This window comes from Fusarium fujikuroi, chromosome FFUJ_chr06 (genome assembly GCF_900079805.1).
Source record: "Fusarium fujikuroi IMI 58289 draft genome, chromosome FFUJ_chr06".
Taxonomy (NCBI): Eukaryota; Fungi; Ascomycota; class Sordariomycetes; order Hypocreales; family Nectriaceae; genus Fusarium; species Fusarium fujikuroi.
In genome coordinates this window covers 2,201,110-2,213,327 of record NC_036627.1, presented here as the reverse complement: position 1 = coordinate 2,213,327, position 12,218 = coordinate 2,201,110, and the positions used below count along the sequence as shown (strand labels likewise).

The following is a 12,218-nucleotide window of genomic DNA, read 5'->3' as shown; positions in this document are numbered from 1 at the left end:
TCCAGAGCTGGTTGTACCTTAGCTTGCCGCCTTTACATGCCACTCATTCACTCACTCCCTTTGACCTTTGCTCCCTTCAATTTCGCAACCTGTGATTCCTAGCTCGTACTCATACCCATGTCGTCTACATTAATGACCTGAATAATCTGAAGCATTATAGCATGGTCAGTTGTTCTGCTGTTTATTATCCATACACGACTGACTTTGCCTGACAAGGAAACCCTACAAGAAACCGCCCGTGTTATCACGTCTAAACCTGTTCAGCGAGCTGTCGTTAACACCGCACTCCTCGTTTCGACAGCAGCAACCCTCTTTTGCACGGCTGCTATTGCTTCATTGCTCTTTTTCCAGAATTTCCTTCCTCATGAGGTCGTAACTTTGCCATTACATCTCCAATATGGGTGGGTTATGATGCTGTATATGTTGCTATGTTGCTCGCCTGACTGATAGAATGGTTACAGCTCTGGCATCAACCCGTATGGAATCGCCTCCCTTCAAACGCCGCCAATGAAGACGCAGCAGGAGTACGATGTGTCGTTAATTTTAGCGATGCCTCGCTCGAATCCAAACGTGGAGCGCGGTAACTTCATGATTACCCTGCACATGGTCGACACACAAGCTGATGCTGGGTTGCATGCTGCGGCGGAACGTCACGCATCGCTACACCAAGGATTGGAAGGGGCCAATGTACTATTCACTTCACGCAGGCCTGCTCTATTTCCTTACGTTGACCCGTTAGTATCGGTTGCGTCTCGAGTGCTATTTCTGCTTTACCATTTATTCACACCAGGTTCAAGCACGAACTCAATCGTCATCCCGTTGGCCGAGCGAGTCTTGTTCTCAAAAGCCTCGGATCTCCCGAGGTCAGCGTATGTGGAGGTTGAAGCGGGCCAGACCATTCAGATTTACCATGCCTACCTTCAGCTCACAGCTCAGCTTCGTGGTCTCCGGTGGATGATGGTTCACTATCGCATCTCAACATTCATCGCCTTGACCCTTGTTTTTTGGGCCTTTGAAGTTATTTTTATGGGTGTTGCCTGGGGACTTTGGAGCATGACTTCAGGGTCACCGCCTGGAGATGCCGATGACAAGACCAGGAGGCTTGAGGCTGAAGGATATGAGTATGAAGATGAGGACACAGATCGCGCCGAGACCTTTCCAACATATGGAAGACAGCAGCCGCTCAAGTACGAGCCCGACATCAAACCAGAGGCGGACCCTGAACAGCCTTTATCTGAAATTCCTCGAGCAGGAGCCGACGCTGATGACGAAGATGAGGGTAGTTTTGACGATGACGACGACGATGTGCAACACAAGGATTCGGGTATCGGAACGAGTTATAGTGAGGAAGGGGTTTCAAGCATTCGAAGGCGAACGTCACGTAATAAATTGTAGAGGAGGGAAGTTTTGCGAGGCCTTAATATAGAGAGAGACTGAGTGTAATGAGTGGAAGCAGATACCCGTGGCTTATGATATGCAGTCCTGGAATAAGAATGTGTTGCCAGCTGAAAATTTGATGTTTATTATGCAGGGGAAACTGCCTGGTAAGTTAGACTATGCTGATCCGATATGCATGCCAAGTTGACTGTAATTCGATGACGAGCTCATGGTAGGTAGAGCCTGGCTTGGTTTTTTTTTCCCATTCCTTTTTTCCTTTTGTTTTTGACTACCTAGTCAAAGAACGAAGGCTTTATTAAGAATAGCAGCGTGCGCTTCTGCTTCACAACGAGGGATCCTTTGGATTGTAATTTATGAGTCGTTTGCCTGGCTACCGACGGTCAAAGGTTCCAAGGCGTTGATGGGTATTTAAAGCGGGCGATTCACTTTCACCGTTTGTTGGCAGTATCTTTTTATGGCAACCCACCATTGACAATGGCTGAAAGTATTGTGATGTCAATCCAAGAATACGATGGTATTCATTGTTTGAAAATAGCATTTATTTCATACTGCTTGAAGAGCGCAGCAATTTCCAGTCATCTACCTAACTAGTACCTAGGTACACTACCTCAGGTACACATTGAACTGGTAATCGAATTGAAGTCTTCCTGTCCGGAAATTCACTAACTAATTCTTCAGTGCACATGCATGTTTTCAACCCCTCCATCCACATCCACACTCACTCTCCTCTGGCTGGGCCTGTCTGGGCTCGGGCTGTCGTGACCCCCCATTGTACCTGAGCATCTTGCTGTAGGTAAGGTAGCTTAGGGGAACACTCACCCATGCTCTCTGGCTGATCCATTTCCCAGAGCCCCTCAAAGCCCCTCCACCTTCTTTCTGTTGCCAACAATCCAACGCATTGAGCATCATTCTTCACTGCTAGAGGTACCTTGGTTAGTGTAGGTAGTGTAACTCAACAACAACACCACCTGGCGTCACTAGCATTCATCGACTATTCGTTCTATTCTGTGTAATTAAATTCTCGCCTTTTCACATCCATTCACACTCACGCTAGAGAGACATGGTTCTCATTCACTGAACTGAACGAACAACTCGACCGTCTCCACCACAATCCACATCCTACCTCACCTAGCCATCCCCGACCACCCCCAAGTTACCTGGTAAGGTAAGGTACCTGACAGCAATCGTGCCGCTACCGCTACCGCTACGTACCGACCGCTATTACTAGCTCGATTTACCTGGACTCATTGCGGGCCAACTACTGCGATTCCCTCCACCGCCCGCCCGCCTGTTCCTCTCGACGTCTCCCGAATCAACTCTGAACCCGATAATCACCAAGAGGCCAGACCTGAGCTGAGTACACCGACCTGACCGCATGTGCTGTGTTTAGCACCTGCGAGCGAGCAACCGACTGCTTCTGCTGTTCACTCTTTGCGACTCCTCAGCTTGAACCCTCGCCTTCGCCTTCGCCCAGCCTTGAACGAGCCTAGACGCAGACGGGACGAGACGTCACAGTCAAGTCTTACACAACTACCGCCCTGATCAACTTCTCTCTGCCTCCCCTCTTCTCGAATCTATATACATACACCAGCCACCAACCCTCGCACACCACGTACCGTCACGATGCCCTGCTTCAAGGGCATTGCGGTCAGCATTCATGCGAACTCTGCCCCGCTGCCAGAGTATGGCATGCAGAAGCAATCTCGTCTCTCAAGAATCAGTACCTACATTCCTGTACCCCAACCTCAGCTCGCTGAGTCAAACAAACCCGAGCCTGCAAAATTCGCCATCTCCATCACCCTTCTCACCCCCGGCTTGCCCATCCCATACTCGACCCCGAAGCCAAGTGATGATAACCCCTACCCGAAACCTCAGTTCGTCGGCGGTCTGAACACCGGCGATCGGAATAAGTCCTCTGGCGTTGTGAATCCCTACATCCCCATGACCAACTCCGAAAATGAGACCATCGCTGCTTACATCTACTTTGACGGTCGAGCCAAGGAGGAAGTTGCTACTCTTCTGCGACCAGGTGAGGAAACATGGGTCAACAGCCGCTGGGTTCAGGTGCCAGACTCTGAAGGTGGCGGTCTGGCTGAGCGAGAATTTCTATTCCGCGAGGTTGGCCTCGAGCGTTGGCTCAACGGCTTGGACCTACAAGGCCATGATGCCGCCGAGAAGCTAGAGAAGCGTCGCCAAAAGTTTGAGAAACGCCGCCGACGACAACGGGCCATGGAAGGAAACGCCAGTGCCGACGTGGAACAGGGATCTACAGGACGCAGGGACACACTACGCTATGGCGCTGACGACAAGTCTCCTATTGAGGCTGTCGTGGACGACTCTGATTCATGGTCCGACGACGATGACGAACCCCCTGAGGCGACTGGGCAGATCAAGGTGGCTATGTTCCGCGTGCTTGCCTCTGGCGAAATCAAGAAGGGTGAATACTCACCCCAGTTCGGTGCTCACGACGGCGACGAAGATGACATGGGCTCTAAGGAAGGAAATGGCATCGACGCCGACGTTGAACACACGACAAGCTTCGCGAAGCCCAAGACTCTTGATCCGAAGACCATCAGTACACAGACAGTCACGGGCATTGACGGACCAGACAAGCCCTACGCTGTCTTTACCTTTTTCTACCGAGGAGAGCGTAAGTATTACCGGGCGTTTTGAGGATCGTACACTAACCCACATCGCAGGACAATTGCAAAAGATCGGGGTTCTGCAGTCCTCAAAGAACCCTCAGACAACCCCTGGATCAGCCAAACGGAGGTCAGGTCAACTAGACTTCTCCAGCCTCGGACCTCTCAAGGCTGGTGGCACTGTCGGCTTCTCTGCTTTCCGTGACCAGGCTACCGAAGCCTCGAGACGACGCAAGGCTAGAAAGAAGAGCAATGGAAACATCGCCGATGATAGCGACGACGATGATGAAGAGGACGACGAGAACCTCGGCAAGATGGAGGAAGTGTACGCAAAAGATGTGAACGCAAAACTCGCACCAGAAGACGTCAAATTCCAAGGCGAACTTGCTGAGGGCGTGGATCGTATTCACGTAAGCTCCGGGGTTATATCTTCCAGAATATTTGAACTGACAATATGATGCAGCTTAAGAGGGCGCATTCTGCAGACCCAGACAGCTTGGCCACACCGGAATTGTCACAAACCCCGACCGCAGCTAGCGAATCCACGTCACAAGTACCTACCACAGGGGGCTCTCCCGCCAACAATCTTCTCTCGAATGCTGTAGGCCTTGATACGCCTAGCAAGTCAATTTTCCAGAGTCCCCTCAAGAAATACCGACCCAGTGTGGATTACGGACCGGGAGGTCTGAACCTCTCAACAGGATCTGGCTTGAAATCAGAGGTAGATTCAGCTGTTTCTGGGGGATCTGGGTCGGGGTCAGGAACGCCCTCCAATATCGAAACCCAAAAACCGAAGGTTGAGGATGAGGAGGAGCTATGATGATGGCAGAATCCTCGATTTTCGATCAATCTTACAGACTTCAGCGGAGACGTCTATTCATTGAATTACGAAAGAAAACGACAAAAAATGACGGGTTTGCTCCAAACATAAAGCAACCGTTGGGTGTCGACATGGACAGCCTTAGCAGCTTGGACATAAACTGATGGGCCAGTTCTTCGGTCGAAGGGTTTACTCCTTGACCGGCACGAGTATTGACAGCACAAGATATAAACTTTTCACTATGAAGCTCATGTGGTGTACAGGCGAAGGTTAAGGAAGTATTGGTTTGGGAAGCAAGTGGCTCATGTTGTATCGAGGCAGCCTGTCATTTCTTGGTGCAGGAAAACAAGCAACTCTTGATGTTGAGGAGGCATGGGTGGATTACTTACTAGAGGTTAGAAGGTTCTACAATCGAGAGTAGTCTGAGCCAGCAGAAGGAATCAGTGTTCGGTGAATCGGTTAACTCTATGTGACATATCATTACCTGAACAATAGAAGGGCATTGTTTTACGTCGTCCTTGCCAACTGGAGCAGATGGCTATATGCACCACAGGCTTTGAAGGCTATAGTACTGCTATCGTCTAGTTCGACAGTTCGGTATGGCATTCCGCTACGTTATCTTCACCCCTTAAGCCAGAATCGTAGCTATAGAGAGGAAAAGGCTTGGGATATGAGGAAGCCTGTTGGCTCTAGCCCTAGATGAGGGGGCAGCCTGGAGCTTTAAGATCATGGATGTAAGAATATACGACTGGCCATTATCAGTACACATTCATGAAGTATGCATGTCACTGATTCAGGATTGGACGCAGTAATAAAGTCAAGGTCAGAGTAATAATCAATTGATAGCATTCTATTAAATGGCTTCCAAGGAACAAGCCGACTCAAAGAGCAAAAGGCTGGCAATGAAAATGGATCCTGACAAGGTTGGTGTCAATCGTTTACTAAACTTTTTGCCATGTTAGCGCAGTGCTTCTAACACGTTTGTTCGTGTGAAGAATGAATGAGAGGGAGACATGTCAGACTGTTGAGCTTGATAATTTTGAAATCAACATAGAGATTCAGTTGGCCGTTCTTAATGGAAGAGTTTGTCATCATGCAAAAGGGGGTGCTAAACGCGTCCAGAGTGTGCGCTGGAGGCATCGAGACGTGTATTCTTGTGTCGTGTCATGTAAACGTACCTTACTGTTATTGGTTTGAAAAAACCCGCAGATATGTTATTCTGATGCTGCAGAGCGCGTCTGCATATTCTCAAGAGCTTGCCGTCTGAAAATATCTGCGGGAACCAATTGTTGTTGGAAACTGAATTGTTGTTGAAGACAAAGAAAGTTTTTCAGAAGCAGCTCCGGCGCAATTTTATTCAGTCGGCGGACCGGGGTATGGTCAATTATCGGCATATCCAAGCTCCATCCCGCCATTTATGCTTATAGCGAAGCCGCACTGTATGAGCACAGCCCTGTACCTAATCTGCAGTGTATTTCAGTGGGCACCAGCTAGGAGCAGCCCATCATCGCTGACGTGTGAGCCTAATCTGCACTGTGCCCCCTCAACCCCACCATCCACTCGATCTCATCTCTCTCTTCCTTGCTCGCTTCCATTGCTTTCCCCTCGGGCAGACTTTGCGACAACCCAACGGTTCTCTACCTTAGTTAAAACCCTTCGGATCCCCCTTTCTCGACGCATTAGCGATTAAAACGACCAGGACAGGTCCCCAGACTTCAAAATGGCCGGAAGTGAGTTTATACTGTTCTGGAATGGCTGTACGACGAGAGAATCTAACCGCGCACACTTCTAGACTTTGAGGAAGTTGCCAGTATGTTTGAAGCCCTCCTGGACTGATTTATGAGTCCAACCCACACGGTCATGAAGAGAATCCTAACGAAAAACAAACAGAGCAGTTTGTTGAGTTCTACTACAACACCTTCGACAGTGATCGCAAGGGTCTCGCTGCTCTCTACGTAAGTGACCCTCCAGCTCAACGACGAGCACTCTAGTAGAACAACCCGCTAACTCTGATAATAGCGAGACCACTCTATGCTGACTTTTGAGTCTGCTTCCGTCCTTGGCACCCAGGCTATTACCGAGAAGCTTGCTGTATGCATCCCTTCGTTACCAGCGACTTCGAGTCGGCGTTGTTAACAATCTCTCCAACAGGGCCTCCCCTTTGAGAAGGTCAAGCACCAAGTCTCTACCCTCGATGCCCAGCCCTCCAATGACCAGGGCGGTGTCATAATCCTCATTACCGGTGCTCTCCTTGTATGTTTCCGACTATCCCACAGCCTACTGAAATGTGCCCACTGACAAATATCAGGTCGATGAGGAGCAGCGCCCCATGAACTTCAGCCAGTCTTTCCAGCTCGCCCGCGATGCGAATGGACAGTACTTCGTCTACAACGACATCTTCAAGCTTGTCTTCGGTTAATCGAAAGCAGTTACACTGCCGGCCGGCGCCTTTTGTGGTTTGAATGAGTTGAGCGACGTTTATAAACACACAAACACACCAAGTGGGGCGACAGACGAGGGGAAATTAAAGCGGCAATGGCAACGGAATAGCTTCTTTTTGACGATAAGATGAATTTAGAGCATGGCTTGAAGGGAACGCAATTGTTTGAGTCGGCTGTGATTATCTTGGATTTCCTCTCGCCAATCAAGCTGAATCATTGGTTCCCAAAGCTATGAGTACTCAATCTCAGCTCGATGACATGGCAAATAGGGTCTGAAGTGATCAAGGCAAGATAAAGCCACCCAAGATTGATCAGTGTGAATGCAAACGGTGCAACGACATACGTCACGTATACCCGAGTATGGCCAAGTAACGTGATTGGCGTTGTATCTTTAGGAATAAACTGCTTCAGCAGCCACGGCCCTGACCACTATATAATCCTTCAGCAGTAGAAATGGCAAGATGTAACATATTTTGCGTGCTAGCTCTGTCAAAATGAATGCAAACCCCCAATCCGCTTGTATGGGCACGTAGAAGGCTCTTGATGAGGCTAGAGTTTGAGATCCTCTTAATAGGACATTTAAAAGGCGAAACATTCACTTCAGGCTGAAGTCTTGTCCAAGAAGCAAGCTCATCATCTATTTTTTAGGAGGGTCATGAGACTGGCCTCACTGGTCACTGCGAAGGGGGATGGGACGAAACGTAACCCGAGAAAAATCATTCATTTTCCATGCCCTGAACCGTGCAACACCGTTTGATCCCGAAATCGCAATGCATTGTGAGGGGTATAAGAAAATAGCCTTAGATCTTGGTAGCAGCCTCAAGAGCCTTCTGCTTCTTGATGATCTTCATCTGAGCCTTGGGACCCATGATACCACCACCCCATTGTCGGCGGGCCTGGTCGTGCTTCTCAAGGTAACCGTCCTTGACAGCGGAGATGAGCTTGGAGAGCTCGTTCTTGTCCTCGGAGCGGACCTCGGTAATGGCGAGGACAGCAGCGGTCTGTGACTTGTTAGACACGAACTTGAGCTCATGGTTTCGATAAGCATACCTTCTTGTGGACGACCGTTCCGAGACGGGCCTTGCCCTTGACAATGGCGTAAGGGATACCCATCTTCTTGCAAAGAGAAGGGAGGAAGACGACGAGCTCGATGGGCTCGACATCGTTGGGGATAAGGACGAGAGAAGCCTTCTTGTTCTCAATGAGGCCAACAACGTGGTTGAGACCATACTTGACAGTGTAGGGCTTCTTGGAAACATCCTCCTTCTTCTTACCCTCCTTGACGGCGGTAGCCTCCTGGAGGAGACGCTCCTTCTTCTCGGCCTTGGTCTCAGGTCGGTACTTGTTGAGGAGCTTGAAGGCCTGGGCAGCAGTGTTGCGGTCGAGGACGTGCTGGAACTGAGCGAGAGCCGGGGGAACCTTCAGGCGCATCTGAAGGATCTTCTTCTGTCGCTGGAGGCGGACATACTCGGGCCACTTGACCATGCGAGAGACATTTCGCTTAGGCTGGATGTCCTGGCCGATGCCGAAGTTGCGAGGTCGCTTCTCGAGAAGAGGGTTCTATGGATGTCAGCGATTATCCCACCAGAAGAGACAAGAGAACTACTAACCTTGGCGGCCTTCTTGCCAGCCTTACCCTGAGGGAAAGGGGCGGGAGCGACCTTCTTGCCGGACTTGGGAGGCTGTCATTGAGAAAAGAAGACATCAGCAAGGCGTTCAAGCCAACAAAAGGTCTTCTCTGAACTCTAACGAGAATAGACCGTGGCATTTCTGCACACGCCGCATCTCCAGCCAAGTCTTCACCAGCTCGATACCTGTCACAGTGATCGAATACTGGCGGAATACCAACAGCGTGTGTCGACCACAGAGTGGACGACGCTGTGGCTCAATTGCACAATAAAGCGCATTTGACTCACAAAACTGTGGCCATTAGAGTCGAGTCGATTGTTTCATTCACTCACCATCTTGAATAGTTGGGGTTAGTAGTTGCTCGTGGGTTGAAGAGCAAAAGTCCAGGACACGATGGTGGATGGAGAACGAAAGTCAAGAAGAAGAAAGGCGAGTGCCTTTGGTGAAAAATAATTAGGGCTTCTTTGAAATCTGTACCCACATTGAGAAAAACTCGACTCCACTGGCTGGAAGAAAACAACCTAAGGCCAGGCAGGGGAGGGGAAGGGTGGGATCGATCTTTTTCACGACTAATGCCGCACACGTGACTGTGACTCTTACAGTCAGGCAAACATACTACTCACTGCTTGAGTCAATGATTAGGAGGCAACATCTTGATGGAGGAAAAAAGAAAGCTAGAATCTGTAAAGTCAAAGTAAATTCCAAAAGACTCCCCCGAAAGAAAAAAAAAAAGACTGAAATCGGTCTGTATAAAAGCTCTTGGATAAGTCGTCCACTCACTTCGTCCACACCACATAAACAATCACAAAGACCCAGCCAGCTGAGACTCAGTTGAGAATTTCAACTCCGCTAACAGCAAAATGGCACCTACACCTTGTGTTCGGTGTCAGAACAACCGAGCTGTTGTAAAGCGACCCAAGAACCATCACAAGCTATGCCGAGACTGCTTCATCAGAGTGTTCGAGGACGAAGTCCATCACACAATCACATCATCAGACCTCTTCTTTCCGGGTGAACGAGTTGCTATTGGTGCTTCAGGTGGCAAGGATTCAACAGTGCTGGCTTCTGTAATGAAGACTTTGAATGAACGACACAACTATGGACTCGACCTAGTACTTTTGAGTGTCGACGAGGGCATCAAGGGATATCGGGACGACTCCCTAGAGACAGTCAAGCGAAATGCTGTTCAATACGACATGCCCCTGGAAATTGTTGGTTACGATGAACTGTACGGATGGACCATGGACCAAGTTGTCGAGACTATCGGAAAGAAGGGAAACTGCACATATTGTGGTGTTTTCAGAAGACAGGCCCTCGACCGAGGAGCCAAAAAGCTGGCCATTCAGCATGTCATTACTGGTCACAACGCTGACGATGTTGCCGAAACCGTTCTCATGAACTTGCTACGAGGCGACATGCCACGCTTATCCCGAAGTACCAGTATTGTTACCGGAAACGCAAGCAGTGAGGTCAAGAGAAGCAAGCCTCTCAAGTATGCATACGAGAAGGAGATCGTACTTTACGCACATCACAAGAAGCTGGACTACTTCAGCACAGAGTGTATTTACAGCCCCGAGGCTTTCAGAGGGACAGCGCGTGGACTTATCAAGAATCTGGAGAAAGTGCGGCCAAGTGCAATTCTCGACATTGTACGAAGTGGAGAGGACATGGCTCGACTTACACCAGACAAAGGCCAAGCTGTGTGTGGCTGCGACGAAGGCGAGGGACTCGGAGGTTGCGGATCAGCCAACGGGCGGACTTCTGGCAATGAGATGGCCCAGGTCGAGGCCAGCCTGAAGAAAAAGCACGAGTCTGCAGCTCTCGAGACAGAGATCACATCCAATGGAGCACCTAAGGACGACATAGTTGCCTTGCCAATAAGGACCAAGAAGCAAAAGGAGACTCCTGCACCAAAACAAAACCTAGGGAAATGTGTCAAGTGTGGTTACATGTCGAGTCAGACAATGTGCCAGGCTTGCACATTGTTGGAGGGTCTAAATAAGAATAGAGCAGAGATAGCGATATAATGGATACCTTGCTGTCAAGACCAATTTTTCTGTCGCTTCAGTGCACTGTAACTTGAACAAAGTACTTTGTTTGGAAATGTTTTAATCTTTCTCTTAGCCACTGTCCATCCGTCTCATAGGCTTCGATGCCTTGCTACTAGTACCCTAAATATCTGTATTTACAATTGCAGTTCTGGGCTGTCTTCTCTGGTTATTTGCCCTCGGTTTCATATCGCCATTTAAGAAAAGCGTGTTTCCAACTGTTTGATCGAATTAATGCTTGAATCGCTGGTTGAATAGAAAAACAAACCTTCCATGGGTTGTTCAACTCGAAGCCTAAAGGCGCTTCCGGTTTGTCTGTTTGTCCTCGTAGAGTTCCCGTAAGTCGGCGGTCACGGTCCATCACTGTCCAATTCGTTAGTACCCTCGAGCTATCATCTGGCTGGACATATCATACTTTGCTATAAACTAGTTAGTATTGACGATACTGTCGAATGCCCATAACTTACTCTATCCCATTGATCTACGGAGTAACGGGGTCGTTTGCCCTCGTTCTGCCAGTTCTTGACGACGGCAAGACCAGTACCAGAGATACCAAACATCTATCAATCATCAATGAGCTTCGGTATCGTGCGGTAGCGAGATCGGATGGTGACATACACCAATCATGATGGCATAGGGAAGAAGAGCCTCAAAAGGGACGGGCATCGTGACGGCGGCGCTGCCTGAGCAGACTCGAAGGTATTTGGCGTATGTATCGGAGAACGAGAGTTTGAATTGACCGGGCCTGACCTGTCTTCCGGGTTCGTCGCGGTGGTCGTGAGTCTACCGAGCAAACGGGCCTTGAATTGAAGCTCACGTCCAACCGAGCCATTGACGATTCAGCGATTGGTGATGCGGATTTCGGTGCCTGAGGCCAGAAGCTCCATAACTATCCCTGCGTCGTGGTACAGTAACTGAGGGGACCTGTCGCACAGTGTGTTACCAAGCTCCATAGCAGTAGAAGCATAGCAAGAGAACAGAAGAAAAGGAGGAGTAAACTCCAGGTTCTTTATTGATAGTAATTCAACACTCTCAAGGCTTTTAAAATCCGAATTGGAGTAACGGAAACACCTAGTTTACTTCCCTTACACTTGTATACTATACTAAAACTGCCAGTTCTTCAATAATCCGCCGATAAGCATTTTCGCTTTTACCATTCCGGACTTTTTCTCTCTCCCCTGGAGGGGCTCACTAAGAAGCTGTCGCACGCACTGTGGCAACTAGCTCCCGCGACTGCTGT

The 12,218-nt window shown here is 49.3% G+C and overlaps 6 protein-coding genes; 4 read left to right on the top strand and 2 right to left on the bottom strand.

The window, feature by feature from the left end:
- Positions 1–507: 507 nt before the first annotated feature.
- Positions 508–1,395, top strand: FFUJ_06035 (uncharacterized protein; the record flags this gene model as incomplete). Its single annotated transcript, XM_023579314.1, has 1 exon — positions 508–1,395. One exon carries the CDS (start codon positions 508–510, stop codon positions 1,393–1,395), a length of 888 nt encoding a protein of 295 aa, XP_023432173.1.
- Positions 1,396–3,021: 1,626 nt separating this feature from the next.
- On the top strand, positions 3,022–4,860 carry FFUJ_06034 (uncharacterized protein; the record flags this gene model as incomplete). XM_023579313.1 has 3 exons in its annotated part: positions 3,022–4,048; positions 4,098–4,450; positions 4,504–4,860. The coding sequence occupies 3 exons, from the start codon at positions 3,022–3,024 to the stop codon at positions 4,858–4,860; spliced, it is 1,737 nt and encodes a 578-aa protein (XP_023432172.1).
- A 1,720-nt stretch (positions 4,861–6,580) lies between these two features.
- On the top strand, positions 6,581–7,279 carry FFUJ_06033 (probable nuclear transport factor 2 (ntf-2); the record flags this gene model as incomplete). XM_023579312.1 has 6 exons in its annotated part: positions 6,581–6,590; positions 6,653–6,670; positions 6,751–6,815; positions 6,880–6,951; positions 7,012–7,113; positions 7,169–7,279. 6 exons carry the CDS (start codon positions 6,581–6,583, stop codon positions 7,277–7,279), a joined length of 378 nt encoding a protein of 125 aa, XP_023432835.1.
- Positions 7,280–8,101: 822 nt separating this feature from the next.
- On the bottom strand, positions 8,102–9,265 carry FFUJ_06032 (probable ribosomal protein L7a.e.B, cytosolic; the record flags this gene model as incomplete). XM_023579311.1 has 4 exons in its annotated part: positions 8,102–8,302; positions 8,352–8,861; positions 8,912–8,983; positions 9,263–9,265. 4 exons carry the CDS (start codon positions 9,263–9,265, stop codon positions 8,102–8,104), a joined length of 786 nt encoding a protein of 261 aa, XP_023432876.1.
- A 525-nt stretch (positions 9,266–9,790) lies between these two features.
- On the top strand, positions 9,791–10,957 carry FFUJ_06031 (probable NCS6 Protein with role in invasive growth; the record flags this gene model as incomplete). Its single annotated transcript, XM_023579310.1, has 1 exon — positions 9,791–10,957. One exon carries the CDS (start codon positions 9,791–9,793, stop codon positions 10,955–10,957), a length of 1,167 nt encoding a protein of 388 aa, XP_023432171.1.
- Positions 10,958–11,175: 218 nt separating this feature from the next.
- On the bottom strand, positions 11,176–11,644 carry FFUJ_06030 (uncharacterized protein; the record flags this gene model as incomplete). XM_023579309.1 has 4 exons in its annotated part: positions 11,176–11,196; positions 11,247–11,378; positions 11,446–11,538; positions 11,597–11,644. 4 exons carry the CDS (start codon positions 11,642–11,644, stop codon positions 11,176–11,178), a joined length of 294 nt encoding a protein of 97 aa, XP_023432170.1.
- Between the last annotated feature and the right edge of the window lie 574 nt (positions 11,645–12,218).